This window comes from Panthera tigris, chromosome D3 (assembly GCF_018350195.1).
Source record: "Panthera tigris isolate Pti1 chromosome D3, P.tigris_Pti1_mat1.1, whole genome shotgun sequence".
Lineage (NCBI taxonomy): Eukaryota > Metazoa > Chordata > Mammalia > Carnivora > Felidae > Panthera > Panthera tigris.
The window spans coordinates 85,447,347-85,471,415 of NC_056671.1; the positions used below are offsets into that span (position 1 = coordinate 85,447,347).

The 24,069-nt window shown below is 40.6% G+C and overlaps 1 protein-coding gene across 1 annotated transcript in view; it reads left to right on the top strand.

Annotated features, from left to right (window-relative positions):
* The first annotated feature begins 245 nt into the window (after positions 1 to 245).
* DOK6 (docking protein 6) overlaps positions 246 to 24,069 on the top strand; it is a 355,992-nt gene continuing 332,168 nt past the window's right edge. Inside the window, exon 1 of the mRNA XM_042962800.1 lies at positions 246 to 311. Within this exon, the coding sequence (XP_042818734.1) occupies positions 246 to 311 (66 nt within the window). The remainder of the gene's footprint in view (positions 312 to 24,069) is intronic.

Here is a 24,069-nt window from a genome sequence, read left to right on the forward strand (position 1 = left end):
ACCGGAACGCGGAGGGCGGGCGCTGCTCGCGGCGCCGGGCCCGCGTTCCCCGTCCGCGGCCGCCCTGCCACCGGCCCGCGTCCCCGCCGGCGGGAGCTCGGGGGACCGGGCGGCGGCGCGGCTGTGGCGGCGGCTGGCTGGATGCGAGACCTGCGCGGACCGGGCGGCGGCGGCGGCGGCGGCGGCCGGCGGCTCTCGACTCGGGGAAGCCGATCGCGGAGGGGACGAGCCCGAACGCGCTGGCCATGGCCTCCAACTTTAACGACATAGTCAAGCAGGGCTACGTGAAAATCCGCAGCAGGAAGCTGGGGGTGAGTGGCTCGCTCGGCTTTCTCCTTCCCCGGCTCGCGTTTGGCGCGGCCGGCTGTAGGGAGGGGGGCGGGGAGAGGTGACCCGCGCGGGGACAGGGGCGAAGAGGGACCCGGCCCTTTCGCGGACAGCCCGCTTGTTGCTCGGCCGGTGTGGGGGCCCGCACCTGCCTCGGGGGGCTCTGCACACCGGGCCGAGGGTTCCCGGAGCGCCCCGGTCCCCGTCCTCATGCGCGCGCTGCTGCTGGCTTGGACCAGACTGAGAAGTCATGTAGACGGAAGGGATGGTCAGGTTGGAAGACGAATGCGCCTCGGAGGGGGGTTTATGGACGGTGCAGCCCACAGTGTTCTGTTCTCCAAAGTGCGCCTTTCGGGGAGAATGGCTCGCTGTGCGGGAGCTGGACGGACGCTCCCGTGTGTGTATTTACAAGCCCCGTGTCCTAGTCCCCGCTTCCCCAGCCCCTTTCGAAATTCTCCTTTGATGCCCAAGCATTGCCGCGCGTCCCCGCCGGCGACTGCCAGCGAGTTTCGGGCTCCCTGAGCGGTTGCCCAGGGGCAGGCTCCCTGGCCGTGTGCGCGCCCGGACAGGTGTACCTGCGCCCGTGTGCAGGCAGGTGTGTGCTCACCGCCGCCGACACGGCAGGGTTCGCGACGGCAAAGTTTACGGAGACCTTGTCGTAGTTTTTCCGTGCAAGACGTTGTGCCTGACTTGGGAGAGAAACAGTGTAGACCCCCCTCCCCCCGCCCCGGGGGGTTCAGAAGTTCTCTAGTGACCAGACGAGGAGGTAGGAGGGACACGTGGATGGTCCCAGGAGACCTGGGTGTGGAGCCCCGAGGCCAGGAGAGGAGGAGCGGGCCTTTGGGCTTGGCGGGCGTGGGGGGACCGCGGGAACGACGCGCAGGGGTCCCGGTGGTGGCAGTGGGGGAGCGCGCGATGGGAGATGGGCCACCGAGAACGACCTTGGCGGGCCGGTCCAGAGCAGGAAGGGAAACCGGTGTGGGGGCGAAAGAGCCCCTTTCCCGGATTCCCTGGATGTTTCTCTACCTCGGTGTTCTCAAAGTTCTAGTTCTGCGAGGCTCCGGAATCCTGGGGCAAAGCGGCCTTGAACCAGAACATTCCCCGCGTTCCCTGCTGACTGGATGAGTCCTCCAACTTGGAGAGGGGAAGAGAGGAGGGAGAAATTCACTAATTCTCTCACTTAAAAAGGAAGAAAGAAAAATAATTCTAAATATACCGTTAGAAAATTGAACGAAGATAGGGCAGAACCCCTAAACCCCTAAAAGAGGACGCATCACTACGCACCCAGGAGGCGTTTTATCAGGAGTTGGTGGACGCAGGTGTGGGGGGGCACAGGGAAGGGAAAAGGGCACACGTGGGTTTCGGTGCTGCTTTCTGCTGGCTTTCTCGTTGAAGATGCAGACGGTGCCCCGAGGAGACGAGGGACCCATTCCCGAACTTGGGGAGATCCGTAGAAGTGGGGCGTACACAACAGGGCGACTACAAAGCGCCCACCCCCACCCCCACCCGGCGCAGCCAGGCGCTCCCGTGGCCTGCCGCGCGCCCTTCCGGGGCCAGAGCGCGCGCGCGCGCGGGGTGCAGCCCCTCTGGTTGCAAGGGCCGCTCTCGGGTGGAGATTTAATTGCGCCTCGTTCCTTTCCCGGGAGATAGGAAGGACCCACGTGTAAAGCTGCAGTTGTCCAGGAGGCTGCCGGCTTCTCGCGGGCGGGACGCGCTGCACGGCAAGCGAGAGGTGGAGGGGAGAACCATTTTAGGAACTTGACCTTTGAAGCCCTTTGCTCCCCCACGGGGTGCTTGCTCATCATTCTCGCGCCTTCCGTCTTCTTGGAATCTCAATTGTGTCTGACACCTCAGACGTTATAAGCTAACGGATGATTCAGGTCCCCCGGGTAGATGTGTATCTCCTAACACAGAGTCACTGTGTACATGAGATGAGACTAAGAAATATAACCCTGAGGACCCGGGCCTTCGCGCTCTTGGCCCCGGGGGTCTGTAGGATTCCTCTCCCATTCCCAGCTTTCCAGGATTTGCTACGACAAAAACGGGATATGCAACCTAATTAAAATATAGGATCCAAGAAAAGAGCATTGACTGCTTCTTGGGGAACCATGCGTGTTAACAGCCTTTGAAATGTCCTTTTAAAACACCATTCCTCTTTAAGATGTGTGCAAATGTGTTTGCAATCCCATAGCGTCCTTTTCCAGACTCACTGCTTGGAGATAAGCCTTTGTAAAAGACGCCCTTCAGAGAAAACAGTAAAAGCATGTTTATGTATAAGTTAATTGCTTTTGTCTTCCATTTCTACTTGAGAAATATAAACTTCAGACTTTGGTGTTGAAACACTTTTGTTTTAATATTAAATCGAAACGTTAAATTAACCTTCACTATTTTGAAGAATATTATTTAAAAAAAACTATAGAGACTTTCAATTCAGAATTTTCTAGTATTCAGAAGGGTGAATTCACGTGACAAACCTATAGATTCTGTGAAGCTTAGTAAGTTAAGTTTGTCTCATAAGATAGTAAAACTCTAAGCAAGTGTTGTGTGCCTTAAGCATAGCAATACAATTTATCTAAACATTAAAATGTAATTTTCATAGTTAATAAGACATATTACTAATGTCATGGACTCAGAAGTATGGACTTTTCCAAGTAAAATAATATTTTGAACTCAAATGATACGTAACGATTCTTTTATGGTTTATGTTTAGAACTAAAATAAAAGGAATTCTGATGAAATATGCACAGATATTTGATTTATGAGGTACCGAACTCGTGCTTTCAAAAACCAAATTTTATAATAATCTAAAGGGGAAAATAGACCCCTGGGCATGAGGCCAGTGGTATCCGAGATTATGACACGAAAGCATATTTTGAGATGAAATGTTCTGTTGGATTCTTTTCTCCTTACTAGTTAGTGTTCCCTATTGTGCTGAATGAGGGCAGAAAAGCACTAGCTGCCTTTTGGGCTGGGGGAAAACCATGATCCAGGCCCTTCCAGACTGAAATGGTGAAAGGGCCCTTGCCTTGTGTCTTCCTACAGAATTTAGTGCTCCCAGTGGAGAATATTTCCTTACCCAGTTGTGTGAGTGAAGTAGTGAGTGTTGAACAATTTTTTGAATGTTTGCTTTGAAGTTTGTCTTGACTCATTAACCAGCTTATCTTCCATTCAGGAAAATAATTTTGAAAAAAAATAGTATAATTGCCCCAAATTTTACTCTTGTCTTTTAAAATTATGTTTATTCAATCATTAAAATTTTACAGGTATTAAATCATTAAACCTATAACGACATGACTCTTAGAGTCATGTCTTTATAGTCTATGTTAATTTTTCATTATGACATATCATAGTTTGTATGAATATATTATTTTCCTTTTGCATGATTTAAAAGCCTTTACTGTAGTTCAGTTTCTTTTGCCCTCTTCCATGTTGCATAACTGGTATTATAATTCACAAGGTGCCATAGTGGTCAGTATTTTTTTTAATAAAAAGTTACTTACAGGACTAATAACAATAAAACAAAGCAAAAGCATGTTGGCCAAAATTGTTTATCTCTTAGCCTTTATTAATTAAATGTTTCCTTGTGACCACTGAAAGATTAAATTTAGTCCGCAAGGCATATATTATAAAATATCCAACCTGTTCTTGGTTTGAAGATAAACTAAGAACTCGACCACTGAAATCATTAAAATAACTTTACACATGACGTGTGGACTCTATATTGTAGCTAAAGTAAATGCAGCCTTATAGAGGGACGTCATCATCACTATCATTAACATCGCTGTACAAATCCTGGATGCCACAGTTTGACTAATTCTAGACTCAGCCCTCACATCATTGTTCTCAAGGAATCCTGTTCAAATACATCAGTGAGGCTATTCATGGGCACACTGTGCACAAATAAATAGTATTTTACACAAAATCGTTTTCTATTTCTTTCTCAAAGTCAGGTCAGGGATTTTGCTGTTTGTGTGGGTATCAAAGGAACGTCTCGAAATATGGTTGGCATTTGCACATTCAACGTATAATCAAATAATTATGAAGCATCTACTGTGTATCAGATGGTGTGTGTGTGTGTGTGTGTGTGTGAGAGAGAGAGAGAGAGAGAGAGAAAGGGAGAGAGAAAGAGAGAGAGAGAGAGAGAGAGAGACTGTTCCAGAGTCATGTTGTATTAAGTCAGGGTTATTAACAAGAAATACCTCCTGCATCACTACTACTCATAGTACGTTAGGCCAGTAAGAGTCACTTTACCCCAACCTGGATATAAGGGAAGCAGAGAAAGTCAGAGCAACACATTTGGAGTATGTGATGAGCCCCAACGTTATGAGCTGAACATCTCTTCAGGATTTTCTCTTTTGCATAGTCTCCCTTTGTTTCAAGAACTTACTGTGGATTCATCCACATCTTGCTTTCTCTACCACTTTGATTCAAACCTTGAGATGCTTCCATCCCTGGCTTGATGATTATTGAGCTTCCTGTAAGTTCTTTGGGTTTTCTTGTTCTTCCACAAACAGCTTTCTTCTGATGATGGAAGAGAGTTGTTTTTCATGAGAGACGTTTATGAGAATTTACCCCTTTGTAGAAGTTTATTTATTAATATAAATGGGAGTTTTCATGTGTGCATTTGCATTATTTTGGTTGACTAGAGCAATTAAAAATGTCTCTGGTTTCCCAAATATCTAGAAAGTATTTTATGAAGAGTGATTTTATTTTATATGACATACATTACCAGTTTTCCAAGAATAAGATGCAATTAATACATTTAAGATAAAATTTATAAATAACTTAATCACTTTGACCATTCAGAAGTTAAAAGAACTTTCAGGATCGTTACTTCAGATATGAATTCTCCATCCATGGCTTTAAGACATGGAAGTTGCTTTCAGTGTATTTAAATCTTTACTCATTCTGGAATATTGCGTATCCTGGACATTGCTTTCTGGAAAGGATCCATTGTATCCATGGTTATTTATCATTTATCTCTTTCTCATAAAATATGGATTTAGAATACATGAAAATTCTAATTATTTTAGCGGTTTTCATTTTAGGTTTTCATTCATGGTGACTATCATGTATATGTTTAACACTATGTATACGTTCCACTTAATTTCTGTATCTATATCTGCCTCTATCTCTATCGACTTATCTACCTATCTCTACAAGAATTACTGGTTCTTACAATTTTAGAGTTGAAAAACATCTTGTATACCTTCTATAGAATCCCTGTATATTAATTTGTTTGCAATTATATATACGTATGGCATTTCTGGTATTTTCAGAAATTAGTGAGATTTTTGTCTTTTTAAAAAATCCCTACGCATGCATATGGGCATGCCTGATAATCTTTGATTTTCAAAACTTAAAGCCAAAAACAAGGAAAATAAAAATAAGCCTACCTGTAAACACCAAGCCCAGACGTTTTGCTAGATATTGATATTAAATGATTATGTCTGTGTGCTACCTGGGGCCAGCTGTTAAATCAGGAGTGAGATATAAATGTTCACATCTCAGTTTTTATCTTAATATATTTACACATGACTGCTGGCAAGGTGAATCTTAAAAGATGGCATTTCCTCAGATAACAAAGATTATACTCAGTGCTTAGGGAAATCTTGCAAATTTACTGAAATAAATTGTGAGTAGAGTAATTATGCAGTGGTAAAATATCTTTGTAAGAATTTACAAAATTGCCAGTTTCCTTAAATGTCTTTCAAAAGTGCTCAGTAATGGTTGGTACCTAGGATCAGTCTAAAATACACACACACACACACACACACACACACACACACACACACACACAAATAGTTTAATTTGAAGCCTATGTATTTGAAATAGGTGTGATCCATTTTTGTTGTTTGAAGTATTTTTGTTGTAATGTGTTGTTCTATTTGGGTTGTAACAACCCATGTGAATAATATTGGGTAGGACTATTAAGTATTCATGACTTTGCTCTGTTTCTGTTGCCACCCACTTCATTTTAGAAACTACACAGGTCAAAAGTGAGCAGTACAAACAAAATAAAAATGACCTATTTTCCTACCATCTACTGATCTTCTCTAGATGTTGTGAATTTTGAAGTTTATTTTTAAGGAAGAAGTAATTTCCATCAAATGGGACAAACTAATTAAAAGAGAGAATACTATAATTTCTTTACCTCAGTTTGTTTTACTGATTTTGTCTTAACTTTCGTCACGGTATTTTCTTTTTCTTTAAGCTCTGGTAGCATTGTCCAAAGAGTTCAAGAATGTAGGTAAAGAACATTTTCTTGAAGTTTCTGCATAAATCTTCATTAGTTTTAAGATAGAGAGCAGTATTATCCTTTGACTACTTCATTTTTATATTGTAACACTATCCCTCAGTGAGAGTATTACACCTGTCAGTCAAATTGAATGGAACAAGGAATGATATTTTGTTATTAGTGGAGAACAGAAACTCATTTAATAAAGAAATGTTTTCATGTTGTTTGAAATAAAAGGTGGTTGTAATATTTGAACATGTGCAAAGTATTTCTCCTGTTACTGTACTAAATTCATTATAAAAAGCTTGGCTAATATTTTGGCTTAACAGTAAAATGACTGAGAGGTCAGACACTTTGAGCTTTGATTTGAAGCTTCATAAAAGTAATGTAATCATTTTGCATCGTGGGGTACCATGTATTTTACAGCTTCTAAAGAATTTTCACATATATTGTCTTACATAATTTTCCCAGCATGCTTTTTGAAAGTATATTTGATGTTACCCTCATTTAATTTTACCTTTTGTACATAAACTCGAATCCAGAAAAAGTAAAGCGCATCAGCCAGAGCGACAGAGACACAGATTGGGTTTGTGTGGGGCTGTATATACTCAAATGTAGGTATGGTAACTTCAGGTTCAGTGTCACATCTACAAGGCAACAGCTTCCACGTTGCAATATACATAGGTAGCAACCCATCTATTCGCATTATTCAAAGTAAGTGTTTTCTGCAGGTGGCTACATAGTGTAAAGCTAATGTTATCATTCACTCGACTCAACTTTAAGTTATTTACATTGCGGATAAAAGTGCTGCTGGCAGGTGGGAGGTGGAGGAACTGGCAGAAGGTGGTCGAAGATACTTCCCTTGTAAGGTAAGTAAGTTCTGGAGATGTAATGTACAGCGCGGTGACTGTAGCTAACAGTGCTGTGTAGTGTATCTTCAAGTTGCTAGGAGAGTAATCTCCAAAGTTCTCATCGTAAGAAAACAAAATCATACCTGGATGAGGTGATGGATGTTAAATAACCTTAGTGTGCTAATCGCATCACAATGTGTACGTAGATCAGATCATAAAGGTGTACATCTTCAACTTCTGCAATGTAATATATCAATTGTATCTCAGTAAAACGGAAAAAACAAGTGCTATTTAGGAAGAGAATTGATACCACAATACGGACATAATACGCAGGTATTTTTCCAGACCACTTTAAATGGACATGATTTCATTTTCATTATACCATCTAAAAACCGGCTAACTTCTTGTAGGAGTGGAGAACAGGCTCCAAAATGCAGCTGATCGTGTCTATGTAGAATTTAAAATATTTAAAAATATTGAAATCTCTTTATTTTAGCATTACCATTATTTATGTTTATTAAAATAGTTATATGGGGGCGCCTGGGTGGCTCAGTCAGTTAAGCGACTGACTCTTGATTTCGGCTCAGGTCATGATCTTCTGGTTCATGAGTTCAAGCGCCTTCATTGGGCTCTGCACTGACAGTGCAGAGCCCGCTTGGGACTCTCTCTCCCCCTCTCCCTCTCTGTTTCTCCCCACTTGTGCTCTTTCTCTCTCTCAAAATAAATAAATAAACTTAAAAATTAAAAAAAAAAGTTATATAAAAGATCACGTTTAAATTAACTTAATTCAAAAGAGTTCATTTAAAAAAAACATAATTTAAAAACCATACATTTTTCCTGGGACCTGGCAAATCAAAAGATGGTATGTAGTGAGGTAGTCATGCAGCAAAGAATGTGACAGTGTTCCCCAAATCCCTGCACGTCGGGCAGGACTGAATCCACCGTGATAGCCGTGACCTGCTCCTGCCAGGCCTCATAGTTTCTTGTGTCGCTTGCTACTTTTAAGAAAAAGGAATTGAAATATATATACTTGTGTAGATTTTTTGGATACATTTTTAAGTTCATTTATTTATTTGGAGAGAGAGAGAGAGAGGGAGAGAACGAGTGGGGGAGGGGCAAAGAGGGGGGCGGACAGAGGATCCCAAGCAGGCTCTATGCTGACAGCAGATAGCTTGATGAGGGGCTCAGACTCACCAACTGTAAGATCATGACCTGAGCCGAAGCTGGACACTTAACCCACTGAGCCACCCAGGCATCTCTGTGTAGGTTTTTATAGAAGATATCGTACATGTATAAACATGTACAATCATTTTTCTCTTCATGATTTGTTTCTTTGTAAATATGCAGTTGGTTTTCTCTGACCATTCACTAGCCTTTAAAATATGTACGTACGTATGCATGTTCATGTATGTGTATACACATGTATGTGTCATAAATACATATATGTGTGTTACATATTAAATATAATATGTATATATGGTATTTCCAAATGACATGCTAGTACTCAAATTTTTTAAAAAAAAGTAATTCTCAATCATGACTGCATGTTGAAGTTACCTACAGAGCCCAGATTTTTCCTCATTGATTTGGTCTGGCTGGGTTTTGAACGTGGATATGCTTTTGGAGTTCCCCAGGGGTTTCTGATCTGGTGCTAGGGTTGATAATCATTGTCTGACAGTGACGATTTGGGGGTAAATAAGGGAAATGTGAGACGTATTAGACGACTATAAACTAACAAAAACGCTGTTATTAGTGCTTGAGACTTACACATTGTCATTTCTGAAATATATAGTTAGTTATCCAATAAATCAGTCACATAATGCTGGGCATTCTATAAGGCTTTATAATGTGAATGCAAAAATTATAAAGTAGAAATTTCTTTGAGGGACAGAAATTTACTTCTTTTTTTTAAAATTTTTTTTAATGTTTATTCATTTTTGAGAGACAGAGAGAGACAGAGCATGAGCAGGGAAGGGGCAGAGAGAGAGGGAGACGCAGAATCCGAAGCAGACTCCAGGCTCTGAGCTGTCAGCGCAGAGCCCAACGCGGGGGCTTGAACTCACGAACTGTGAGATCATGACCTGAGCCGAAGTCAGGCACTCAACCGACTGAGCCACCCAGGCGCCCCAACAGAAATTTACTTCTCAATGTGGTGGACATAACTTAAATTTTTCTTTTTCTTTTTCTTTTCTTTTCTTTTCTTTTGTTTTCTTTTCTTTTGTTTTCTTTTCTTTCTTTTCTTTTCTTTTCTTTTGTTTTCTTTTCTTTTGTTTTCTTTTCTTTCTTTTCCTTTCCTTTCCTTTCCTTTCCTTTCCTTTCCTTTCCTTTCCTTTCCTTTCCTTTCTTTTCTTTTATTGAGAGAGAGTGCATGTACAAGTTAGTGGGAAGGGGCAGAAAGAGACAGGGAGGGATAGAAAATCTCAAGCAGGCTCCATGCTCAGTGCAGAACCCAACGCGGGACTTGATCCCAGGACCCTGGAATCACAACCTGAGCCAAAATCAAGTCAGACGCTCAACCGACTGAGCCACCTAGGCGCCCCATAACTTAAAATTTTCTAAAGACTCTGAATCATTCTTTCTGTGAGCCATCTTGATGTACGGCTGACACTGCAATATGGTTACTCACAAAAGACATCCTTGTTTTACTTTGTGTGTTCTAATGTGATTACAATACCATGGCTGTTTAAGACTTAGTAACTTCTGATGATGCTCTATTGGAGAGTCAATACTTCAGACTTTATTAAGGACAAGCACCTGTAAGAGTGTCTGGGTGGCTCAGTCAGTTAAGCATCTGACTTTGGCTCAGGTCATGATCTCACAGTTCGTGCGTTCGAGCCCCGTGTTGGGCTGTGTGCTGACAGCTGGGAGCCTGGACCCTGCTTCCGATTCTTCCTCTCTCTCTCTGTCCTTCCCCTGTTCATGCCCTGTCTGTCTGTCTCTCTCAAAACTAAATAAACATTTAAAAAAAAAAAAGGAAGAAGAAAAGAAAAAAACCCTTGAGGCTTAGAGTCGATTTTATATTCTTCATAGGTCTGGGTTTATGGCTTTGCAAGGCAGTTAACTGCAGTGTCACACCTCATTCTTGGTATCTCAGAGGTTTCTTTTGTTCTTGCCTTTGTTGTTTGGTTTCCTGTTTGAAGAGACAGAGCATAAATGGATGGGTGGAGAGAGAGAATTGAGACAATATATGGCAAATACCTAGTGAGTACACATAGTATGTGCTTTGTGGTTTATAGAGAAAGTAACACCAAGCTGAGAAATCATGTGTAGGGAAGGCTTTGTGAGTTCCATGCAGAAGAAATCGCATACCTAAATGGTAACATGTGTCTGGATGGGTGAGGAACATTGAGAAAAGGCCCAGAATAAAGGACTTACCATGTTCTAAGAAACCAAGAAGTCACCGATGTATTTTATAGGAAAGGTTAATGTTCATTCTCAATTTAGCAACATCCCTGAATCTTGAATGTATAGAAGGCATTGTGGTAAAGTAGTATTTGGTCAAGGAGAGCAACGAGGGGTGAAGTTTAGTATACTAGAAAAGCATGTTTTACTTCTAGTGGCTAGCCATGATTGAGAATCACTGACATGGGAGTATTTTTTTTCTAGCGCCGAGAAGAAATAAGTCTTCTACCTGTCACTGTTTGCTTTGAAAAGTTGGCTGTCGTATTGTCACCTTTTGAAAATGATTAGACTTTCCCCCTCTGCCTGCATTTAATACCCTCATTTTCTGGTTTTCAGAAATATTGCTGTGCTGGGTATAAATGTAGCTTTAATTCTATTTATTATTCCTGGGTTTATAATGCTTCTGGATTTTATGGCTTGATATATTTCTTCTGTTCTGAAAAGTTATTTGCTGTTTCCCCTTCTGTCCTATTAATTCTGTCCACTCTTTTCTCTTCTTCCTGACTCATGTACTAAATCACTTATACCATATTTTCTGTACTTCTGTGCCTTTTTCTATTTCATTTTTTTTTGTCACTCAAAGCTTCAGGATGGATATTTTCTTACACATTTTCTAGTTCACTAATTTTCTATTCAACTATGAATAATCTACTGTTGAATTTATTCATTGTATTCAATTTAAGTTATTTCTTTCAGGGATACAATTTTCATTTGATCCTGTTTTTTAGAATTTCCGACAGAAATAAATTCTCAGTTTTGTCTTTGGTGAGCTTCAATGCCTTCAAATAGATGACTTTTGTATTTTCCCAGCTTTCCTAATTGTCAGCAAGTAGGCTGGCCTGAGTTACCCAGGATGCCACCAACAGAAATGGGAAATTCTCAGCTGGTTGAATTTGGTAGAGATTTCTGCGTGGGGAAACAGGGGCTTTGTGGTCCTCCAGAACTGTGCTGAGAGCCAAGAAAGTTGGCTTTAGCTCTTCCTTAGCAGCGAGACTCTGTGGTAATTTTGTCTTCAGATATTTTTAGCTGGGTTATCCATCTTCGTAGGAGAACTAGGGTTTGTGATAGTGAAATTGAAGAAAAAAAAAAAAAAGACCAAGCCATTTGGGTGATAGGACTAAACACAACTGTTGCAAGTAGTGTTTATGTGTAACCTGTCTGTACATAAAAATGGGGGGGGGGGACATGAGGTAAAAGCAGTTAAAAGCCTGCTCTAGCATTCGACTTCATGAACAAGGCCGAACTGTTCTGCCCCTTTCACAATGGTTCTTAACACTGGACATACATTACAATCACAGGAAATGGTTTTTGAGTTTTGGGGTGTGTGTGTGTGTGTGTGTGTGTGTGTGTGTGTGTGTGTAAATAACAATGACAAGTTCTGCTTCCAGAGATTTCTTACTTAGTGGATCTCTAGGCAATAGAATTGTTTGTTCATTTGTGTTTGTTTGGTTTCGTATCAGTCTACCCAAGTTGACCCTCTTCACCAGAAAAGAATTCAAAACAAGTTGTTTATCACTATATATTACCACAGAACCTACTGAACTAGGATAATTAGGTGTACTATGCCTTCACAAGTAGTTAAACAAATTAACAGTATGAATCAGGTATTCATCATTTGGTTTCTCACCCAGCATTTCCATCTTTTTCAATATATTTGGATAGCACCCTATCATCAATATTATAGATATCATCAATATTATAGCTATTGAAGATAGCAAATAAACCTCACATTATTAGAAGATGAAATGCCAAAAATATTCTTTCCACATATCTTCTGCTGCCAGGACATGAGAAACGAGCTAGGTGTTAGCAATTACATGACCAGACTTTGAGTCAGCGATAAAAGAAGGCAGCCCAGGATAGAGATCTTCACAGGGGACAACAGAGTAATTGTTTCTACTGCACTGATTTATTGACGCAAAAGTATAAGCATTGTACATGGTTGTACCTCCTGTCCAAAGGCAATAGCCTCATCAAGACACTTAATGATTTAAGAGATCACTTATGGTTGTTACAGCTTGAACCTGGTTCTCCAGTCCTCTATTCCTAATTTCAAGTAATGAAAAATTTAATAAATTTCCTTCTAAGTGAATCAGCCAGTGTCAACTTCTATTACAACTAATAGCAACTAATACCTCTGACAGATAAAATGGCATTATTGGAAGTGACCCAATTAAATTTTAGAATGCACTAAAATAATTAATTTTTAAAGTAATGAATATTAAATGGCTTTCCTTAATAATATGGAGATATGAGAATTCATTTTATACTGTAGTCACTCCTAGTTTGGACATTTAGCGCACCATTAGTGAATTATTCTGTTCTCACCCATGGACAAGTGTAGGAGCTTTGATGAAAGCATACATTCAGAGCATATGATTAAGAGAACGTTTTTTTTACAAAAGAGACCCACACAAATATACCCAATGAATCTTTGACAGAAGTACAAAAGCAAATCAGTGAAGGAAGGATTATACCTTTTCAATCAATGTTGCTGGAGCACTTAGACAACCCGAGGCAAAGTAAATGAATCTCAGCATAAACCTCACAATAGATCCTTGTAACTCAAAATAGATCCTGGACTTAAATGTAAGAAGTAAAACAATAAAATTGTGACAAGACATATCAGAAAATTTCTGGAAACCGGGCCTAGGCAGAGTTCTTAGATTTGAGATCAAAAAGCATAAACCATAAAAGGAAAAATTGATCAATTAACCTCATCGAAATTGAAAGTGTTTGCTGTCTGTAAGAGCCTGCTAAGAGGATGGAAAAGAAATGCTATAGACTGGGAGAAAATATTTACAAATTACATAACTCTAACAAAGAACTAGTATAAAAAAAACTCCTAAAACTCTATGGTAGGATTTAAAAAACAACAACAATTCAATCAGAAAATGGGCAAAAGACATGAACGGACACTTCACAAAAGTTGCCATGCAAATGGCAAATAAACACGTGAACAGATGTTCAGTATTATCAGCCATTAGGGGGATGCAGATTAAAACCACCACAAGCTATCAGTACACACATACTGGAAAGGTGAAAATAACCCCAAATGCTGGCAAGAAGGCAGAAAAACTGGATCGCTCATACATTGCTGTTGGGAATGTGAAGAGATGGTTAAGATACTCTTGAAAACAATTTGGCAGTTTTTTTTGTAATGTTTATTTATTAAAAATTTTTTTTATTATTTTTTTTGAGAGAGACAGAGAGACAGAGTGTGGGCAGGGGAGGGGCATAGAGAGAGAGGGAGACACAGAATCTGAAGCAGGCTCCAGCCTCCTAGCTGTCAGCACGGAGCCTGACGCGGGGCTCGAACTCACAGACTGTGAGATCATGACCTGAGCTGAAGTCGAACGCTTAACCGATTGAGCCACCCAGGCGCCCCATTTATTCCTTTATTTTTGAGAGAGACAGAGAGAGAGAGAGAGAGAGAGAGAGAGAGAGAAAGAGAGCAAGCACAAGTGGGGGAGGGGTAGAGAGAACAGAAGGTTAACTTGGCAGTTTCATAAACAAACCAATTATACAACTGCCATACAACCCATCAGTCTTAGACATTTGTCCCAGAGAAATGAAAACTTTCTGTTCCCACACAAACCTATACACAAATGTTCTTAGCAGCTTTATTTGAAACACCCCCAGACTGAAAACAAACCAGATGTCCATCATTGGGTGAATGGTTAAGTCAACTAAAGCGCGTGTGTATCTTGTAAAATACTTGTAAAACACTATAAAAACTATAAAAATACATCCATGCCAATGCCTGTTATCTTGTCTTATTGAGGACAGCCATTGAACAAGTATAAAGTGTGAGGGGATATCTCACAGCGTTTCCCTGGTTATGATGTGGAAGACTGGCCATTTGTACGTCTTGTTTGCAAAACTGCCTATGTTCCCTGCCCAGTTTTTTAATTGTGCTGTTAGGTTTTTTGCTATTGTACGAGTTCTTTGTGTATTTTGGATATTAACCCCTTGTCAGACCTATGTTTCACAGATATTTTCTCCAGTTCCACAGGTTGCCTTTTCATTTTGTTTGATGGGTTTCTTTTGCTGTGCAGCTTTTGTTTGACGTAGTCCTCCTCTCTCTTTGAATCGTGAAGAACATAAATGTTGGTAATTTTGCAGTTGCGATTTAGTGTTCTCTGTGAAATGAGGTTTATATAAGCTACATTTACCCACAGGACACCTTAATTACTAGGAGCCAAGTGGCTTGAACACTCCATTGACTTCAGAAACAAACAACAGTGCAAAAACTTCTCTGCCTTTGATTTTGAGCTCCAAATAAGCCACCTTGTCCAAATTAAAAAAAAAAAAAACAAAACATCATTACTTAGAAGAGATAACATTCAGCAGTATTTCAGCGGAATTTCATTTTGTGTCTCCAGAAAAAGATCGCCTGGCCACCTTCCCATCTGAAAAATGTCATTAGCCATTTTCATGCTGCAGGTGGTACCAACTTGCAGCTCCTTTTGAAATGATAATAAAACTGTCCAGAATACAAAGTAAATAACGTTCCAAATGAAGCATCTAAGGAGAAGTTTCAGATACCATGCTCTCTGCTGATAGGTTAATTTCAATACCTGAATAGAACGTGAAGGGGGGAGCAGTAAAATGACTGAACAACAACAAAAAAGGTAAGCGTAGCCACACCTGAAGCAGTTGGAGATCCATGAGTCATCTAGGATTCAGAGTCACTGGTGAAAGAAATAACTGTTTTGCTTTACAGTTTGAACCTGTAACATATTTGGTACATGGTTTCAATTCAAAATACCAAGCATATATTTGAAAATAAGATGTATTAACTAAGGAGATAGTAACATGAAATCTATCCAGGGTGAAGTGGTAAACAGAACTGAAAGACACATGGGTATGTGCCACACACAGGGGATACAGTGATAAATAAAATGCTGTGCCAGACTAGTCCAGCCTGGCAAGAAAGGGGCAGACAGTAAATCTTTGCTAAATGGTTACATAAGTTCACATTCCAAACTGTGCTACCCTAGTAATGATTGTGATGTTGAGGAATACTGTCCCTTCCTGGGCACTTGGTAATCTATCCCTTTGTAATTAGCCATAGCAGCCAATTGAATTTCAAGACGAAAGCTGTAATTGGAAATATATCACCTAGAAAATGTCTTATATACCTTACCTAAAATATGTTATTCAGTGCTTCGTTTTTACAAAATACATTTTTTAACTTCACTGAAAAATATTTTCTGAACATTCTTTGAGGGAGCACTGAAATTTAGTTTCCTCTTAAGCAAGAATCCATATAACAACAACAAAAACCCCAAAGTGCATGAGTTTTTTTGGAAGAAATAAGGTTTGATTTAAAGGTTACTAGGGGCACCTGGGTGGCTTAGTCGGTTGAGCATCCGACTTTGGCTTAGCTCATGATCTCGAGGTCTGTGAGTTCAAGCCCCGCGTCAGGCTCTGTGCTGACAGCTCAGAGCCTGGAGCCTGTTTCAGATTCCATGTCTCCCTCTCTCTCTCTGCCCCTCCCCCACTCATGCTCTGTCTCTCTCTCTCTGACTCCTTCAAAAATAAATAAACATTAAAAAAAAATTAAAGTTTACCTAAATTTTAAAACATAAGGCTCTGCAACATTGTCTTTAAATGTATTTCTTATATTGTGATGTTTCATTTCAGTTGCTATTTTGACTATTTTTTATGTATGTATTTATTTATTTTTAAAGTTTATTTATTTATTTTGAGAGAGAGAGAGAGAGAGAAAGAGTGTGAGCAGGAGAGGGGCAGAGAGAGAGGGAGACAGAATCCCAAGCAGGCTCCACACTGTCAGCGCAGAGCCCGCTGTGGGGCTCAAACCCACGAACTGCTGAGATCATGCCCTGAGCCAACATTAAGACTCTGGTGCTTAACTGACTGAGCCACCCGGGCTCCCCAGTACATATTTATTTTTAATATTGATTGTGTAATTTCACATAGTACAGAATTAGAACCTGTGTCAACTGCCCTACAGTTTCCGTGAAGAATCATGCCAACGACTTGTGTTTTTATAGTATTTTACGGTGTAAAGCCTGCTTTTATATGTGGCTCTCCGTTCAAAGAGCGTAATACTTGGTGTGCAGGTCCGATATCATCTTCATTTTTGATAGGAAGGCTGTGATTTCAAGGGACGTGTGATAACACACCCTGAGTCTGAAGACTGTTCTTTTACCCAGATACCTAGTGCCTTCTCCGAATACCTGTTCTAATCACTACACGCATTTTGATGACAGTGTATTCCTCTGGTACAGCACCCTTGACTAGGACATAGTATTCTTTTTCTTAATAACCTATAATAATTATGAAGCTCCTATTCCCCCCAATATATTTGGAGCCATTTAATATCTCTGTTCCGGTGCTTAGTTTCTGCTGAGTGTCTCAATTCCTAATCTCAGAGGTAATGCATGATCGGTCCCTCAGATCTCTTTATCACTTTCCCTGTGATGTGTGCAATCTGCCAGCCTTGAAATCCTAAGATATATGCATCGCTTTAAATGCTTTTGAGAACTAAGAACTTTTCTCACTTGTCTTTATTTTTTCACATGTAAAACCATTATAAAAGTAGTCTTATATGCAAAAGTATAATTCTGAAATGGGTTTTCTTCCGTCTCATCGATGTTGAGTTTTATGATGTGATTTTATGGCCCACAGGGAGCTAGCTGATGGATCCCCACTTCTACCAACAATTCCATTATTTTTGTCTCAGAAACAACTCTCCACAGACCTTGTTTAGTATTTCGGATGATTAACGTGATCTAAGTCTCACCTCAAAGGTTCCAACCTCTGAGCATCAGCATAGTTGAGTGGAGAGAATGACCTTTGGTTGAATGTGTTGACTTTCCAGCCCTGCACCTCATCTGTAAATTGACTGTCGAATGCCAAAAGGCTATCCTGGAGGATTATTGTAAACTGTAAGTGAAGTGAAAAATGCCACATGCCTGGCATATGTCAGGCCCATACTCTTACTTATTGGCTTTGGCATTTCTTTTTCTTTCTTTTTTTTTTTTTCTTTTTTTTTTTTACTACTGGACAATGGGATTTGGTGGAAGGTCTTTTTTTTTTTTTTTTTTTTTTTAATATAATTGACTGTCAAGTTGGCTAACATAGAGTGTATACATTGTGCCCTTGGTTTTGGGAATAGATTCCTGTGAATCATCGCTCACCCAGTGAGCTCATCCCAACAAGTGCCCTCCTCAGTGCCCATCACCCATTTTCCCCACCCTCACCCCCCATCAGCCTTCAGGTTGTTCTGTGTATTTAAGAGTCTGTTATGGGTTTGCCTCACTCTCTGTTTGAAACTACTTTTTCCCTATCCCTTCCCGCATGGTCTTCTGTTAAGTTTCTCAAGCTCCACATAGGAGTGAAAACATATGATATCTGACTTATTCTTTTTTTTTAATGTTTTTTTTTTATTTTTGAGAGAGGGAGAAAAAGAGAGAGAGAGAGAGAGAGATAGAGAGCGCACAAGTAGGGGAAGAGCAGAGAGAGAGGAAGACAGAATCTGAAGCCGGCTCCAGGCTCTGAGCTGTCCGCACAGAGCCCGACACGGGGCTCAAACTCACGGACCGTGAGATCATGACCTGAGCCGAAGTCGGCCGCTCAACCGACTGAGCCACCCAGGTGCCCCGGGATTGGCATTTGTAAACAGCAAGCACTGATTTGACTTGCCACAATGGAGGAGCATCATCATTTTGGAGTATTTTATATTTAATGTAACCTCTTTGGAGCACTTGTCTGCCTTGAGCAAAGCACTTTGCTGGATTTTCTGTTTGATGCACAGTGAGATTGCATGGTAGCACTTTCATCAGAACCGTTACCCGATGAGAGCTGCTGCGGACATACTCGCCTGCACAATGGCACCCGCGGACCCGTGTCAGGGAAGGCTCGGGGATCCAGGGCGGAGGTTGCCAGGTGATCCCACCTTGGCCACACGTGCGTTCTGCTTGCCCTGCATTCTCAGCTCCGGTGCTGGGCCTCCTGGCCTTTGTCATCTAGCTCCCCTCTGTCTTTCAAAACCTTTTTCAAATGGTAGTTCGGTTTGTGTCAGCCACCAGAAGTACAGATGGGGAGCTCTCTACCTTCTAGACCTTTCGTTATAGATATATTTTACCAATTGCCAGTCCTGCTGCACATCCTCTGCTTCTGATGCCTGCTGTCCTGTCGTCTCGGAAGGCAGGGGACCCCGTGATGGTGCCTCACCCCGTCTTTCCCGCGAAGTCTTTCCCTGGCTTCCCCTCCACCTCATGCCCTCCCAGTGCCGGCCACTGCAAGAATTCTCTCGATGGTCTGTTTTTAAAAGCTGTCCTCGTTCCCTTAGAAACCTTAGTTAGTCCTGAGCCCTATAGTTTTATCCCAACTTTTCACAAGGCTTATCTATGGTTGGAATTCGGCATCTGTAACTTTAAGCTGCAGTGTTGGTAAGACTTTCCAACCGTTCCTTTTCCTGCCTGCTCAATTATCCTTGTACTCCTGCCAGATTGATTTTCTAAATTTCAGTTTGAAACCTCTAATTCCCCTTCTTAAATTTTCCCATGGTCTCTCATTACCTAGAGTAATAATTAAACTTGTAATTCAAAGCTATCCATAATACTTACCATTGTTTCATTGTGTTTTTTTTTATTATGTAGTGTTGCAAGCACCCTGGAGATTATGTAGAATCATATTACAAACCACCGTATATGAGCTACCCATATTTTACCAATGTCATGATAGTACTTTTCTTTCTGCTTTAAATTTTCTAAGATAGAAAAACATGGAGCAGCGAAGACATATTTGAACCTCTGGACATGAGGACACTCAGCCATTGTATGCGGTATTTAACGGCCACTACATAGATCTAGTTTGTTCCTTTCAATGCTTGTGTTGTCTGTTGGGTGGGTAAGATACCCGTCCTCCGTTAATGGACATTCGTGAGGTTTTTCTGGTTTTGATGTTATAGACCACGCTTCAGCAAACAAGTTCATGCAATTCTCCCTGACCTCATGTATCCAAATTTCTCTAGGGCACGTGGGTACAAGTAGAGTTGCTGGTTTTTAACATGTACATCTTCTCTTTACCAGCGGTTTTCCGATTGCCAACAAGCGATGGTTTCAACTTAAAAGCCCAGAACCAATGACCTAAGAGAACTTCTTTTATGACATCCTCAGCAGCAATTGATACTGCTATATTTCTTTAAATTATAAACTACTTCAAGCACACAGACCACATGAAACTTTCTTTGAAAAGCACATTCTGCTCTATTTTCTTCAGATTTTTAGAAAAGAAATAAAATGGATAAAGTGAAGCTTTTGTGTCTCCCAATGCACTAACTTCAAAAGTTCACTCATCCTTGTAATTCTATGCATAGTTTTTCTGCATTTATTACCTCTTTATATTTATTTACATAATGTTGACTGTTGCTTTGCATTTACCGTTTTGCTTAGTTTCAGCTTTAAAGAATTAGAGTCTTATACTTTGCAACTTCCTGAAACGTGGTTGTTTTTGCTCAAGCTGATGTTTCTGAGATTGAAGCATTTTGGTGCAGTTCCAGTGGGTCTGTTTTACTTCTGTGTACCGTTGCTTTGTAGAAATACTCCACAATTTGCATCTCCTAGTACAAATGTGCAAGAGATTTCTTAGTCTGTCGGTTGGATGGTTTAGTTACATGCTTAGAGGTATTTGCTGGGCACAGGTTGGCACATACTTGCTACATCTTGCCTAATTGCTTCCCAGATGGTGTATCCACATGGACCTTTCACTGAATTTGAGTTCCCTTTGCTCTGCTTCCTCTCCATCACCTGATATTTTTAGGTGGCGCTTATTCCTCCCTTGGGGAAATGGGTGTTTTAAAGTTCTGTTTCTCTGCAGTTTGAACACGTTTTCATATGTTTTTGATCATTTGATTTTCCTGGTTTGTGAATTAATTCTTCAGTCCCGCTGCCCGTTTTTCTATGTGATATATTTTCTTTTTTTTTAAGTGTTTATTCATTTTTGAGAGATAGACTGTGAGTAGGGGAGGGGCAGAGAGAGAGAGAGACAGAGGATCCAAAGCAGGTTCTGTGCTAATAGCAGAGAGCCGGATGCGAGGCTCAAACTCACAAACCACGAGATCGTCACCTGAGCTGAAGTCCGACGCTCAACCGACTGAGCCACCCAGGCACCCCCGTGTGATGTTTTCCAAATGATTTATAAGAGTTCCATCTATATTTTGAATACTACTCCTTTGTAGTTATAAATTATGCAACTATCTTCTCTCATGTTATGGTTTGCCTTTAAATTTGCTACGGTCTCCTGTGTCTTACTGATATTTAAATTTTAATGAAATCAAATTTATTTTCTTTATGGCTTGTAGCTTTTGTGGCTTATTTAAGAAGTCACTCCATGCTATAACATAAAGCTGCTATTTCTTATTTTGTTCTATTGTTTTCATGTATTTCTATATACACTTAGGATCTTTAATCAACCTGTAATTAATCCTTATTTTAGGATTTAAGTTTGGAATCTTTGTTTCCACATGTATAGTCAGTTTTTCATCCAATTTATTAAATATCTGTATCCATAAGCTTGTTCAAGTCAGCACTTCATTTTTTCCTGTATGTATTTCTAATATTTTGTTAGGTTTACTCTTGTGTACTTTAACATTTTTGCTCTTGTTTTGAATGGCCCACTTTTTGGTTTTAAATTTGATTTTCTAAGTGGTTGCTGTTTATTTATAGGAAAGCTGTTGTTTTGTGTATCTCGTGTCCAACATTGACTCACTCATTGAGTATGGAATATATATGGAGGGCTTGCTCAGTGCAGGCATTTTGTAGGTGCCCAGGATACGTGGAACCAGGAGCACGAAAGCTGCCTTCGGGGAGCACATGTGATAAGGAGTCAACAAGATAAACACACAATTGCAGCACAGAGGTGCAAGCGCCCTTTGCAAGGGAAGGCGATGAGAGAGGGTGAGAGAACTGTGACCTAGAGAACCAAGAAGTCCCAGAAAGGCGGAGGTGTTTGAGTTAGTTCTGATGGAGGAGTTGGAGCTCATCACGTGGGTGCACAGGAAGGACCGGGTGGAGACAGGGAGTGACCTGGGCAGGCTACAGGGCTCAGGGGATGTCCGTGGCTGTGAACTCCGAGTAAGTCGGCACTGTGTGTGTGAAGTCTGCAGGGTGGGGTCAAATTTTAGAAGACATTTAAGGTCACAGAAGGTTACAACCTTATTGTGTAGTCGCTGGGTTTCTAGAAGAGGAGTTTTAGGGGCACGTGGGTGGCTCAGTTGATTGAGCATCTGACTCTTGATTTCGGCTCCTATCATGATCTCAGGTTTCATGAGATTGAGTCCTGTTTGGGTCTCTGTGTGCTCACAGCAGGAAGCCTGCTGGGAACTCCTTCTCCCCCTCTCTGTGTCCTCCCCCCCCCCCCCCCCCCGCTCCCACTCGCTCTTTCTTTCTCTCAAAATAAATAAAGAAACAAAAAAGAAATGGAGTTTTATTTTAAAAAATTAAAAACAAAATTTGATGTTTGTTTATTTTTGAGAGTGAGAGAGACAGAGCACTAGCGGGGGAGGGGCAGAGAGCAAGGGAGACACAGAATCCGAAGCAGGTTCCAGGCTGACCTATGCGGGTATCATGACGTGATCTGAAATTAGCCCCTTAACCAACTGAGCCATCCAGGCGCCCTTATTTTAAAATTTGTTTGATGTTTATTTATTTTTAAGAGAGAGAGAGACAGAGACAGGGCATGAGGGGGAGGGGCAGAGAGAGAAGGAGACACAGAATTGGAAGCAGGCTCCAGGCTCTGAGCTGTCAGCACAGAGTCCAATGTCAGGCTTGAACTCAAGAACCACAAGATGATGACCTGAGCTGGTGGGATGCTTAACTGACTGAGCCGCCCAGGCGCCCCAAGTTTGAATTTATTTTAAAATAATTATTCATTGCATAATTATTAATGCATTTTTTTACTTTTAAAGAAGAATATTTTTAAATGCAGTACTTTGCACAATCTCTAATCAGGTATTTGCAGTTTTAAATCAAAATGATTCTGGTTTTAAAAGTCTAAAAACTGTTTATGTACTACAATTAAAGAAATCTTTTAACTATGAAACATATTCCTAATTTTCAGATTCTCTGTCCCCCTTGTCTTTCTCTGTCCACATCTTAAGGAATCAGGCAAGACTGTCTAAGGTTATTTTAACTGTAGCTTATTGTAACTAGATATATTTATTTATTTATTTTCTGAAGAAATTCTTCCGACTTAATATCATGAATACGTTCCCCTGCATTTCATTCCAATAGTTCAAATTTTAACTTTCTTACTTAGGTTTTCAGTTCATCTGGAATAATTCTTGGTTAGTGTGAAATAATTTTCTAATTACCTTTAGCCAGTTTTTTCGTCACTATTTGTTAAATAGTCTGTTCAAAGCTACTTTCTTCAGATGCCAAGTTGCTATGTATGTAGGGATTATATCTGGGCTCTCAATTCCTATTCTTCTTTTGGGTATGATGAGCCTTGATATCACCCCTGCCTCCCCTCCCCGCCCCTGCTGCCCCCAACAGCTTTATCCTTCCTCCTTAGAATTGTCTGGGATCTGTGAACCCTTTATTTTATCATTTGCATTTTAGAATCTGTTACTAAGTTGCATCAAAAAATGCTGAAATTTTTAATTGAGTTTTTAAATTAGAAACGCAATCAGAAATGAGTTTTAGACATTACATGCTTCAACTTCTTTTTCATCTCTTTTAAAAAATATATTTTTTTAATGTTTATTTATTTTTTGAGAGAGAGAGAGCATGAGCAGGGGAGGGGCAGAGAGAGAAGGAGACACAATCTGAAGCAGGCTTCAGGCTCTGAGCTGTCAGCACAGAGCCTGATGCAGGGCTCGAAATCACTAACTGTGAGATCATGACCCAAGCCCAAGTCCGATGCTTAACCTACTGAGCCACCCAGGTGCCCCACATGTTTCAACTTCTTAATGTTACAAATATGGAAATGGAAACCGAAAGGAGTCGATTCAGATCACCTATAAAAACCATTTTGAGCCTAAATTTCTTGGGAAGATTAAATGACTAAAATTTGGACCATGTTACTAAACACTGTGGATCATGATAATACTATTAAAAAATAATAAAATGGAAAACAGGAAAATCTATGGAAATTAAATATGCAGTGAGAACAATGAACTGTTGAAAACATCAAAGATTGTAATTTTAATAAGCATTTATACCAATGTATTCACTTTGTAAATTACAAGATATTTCACATTTTGACTATTTAATGCCC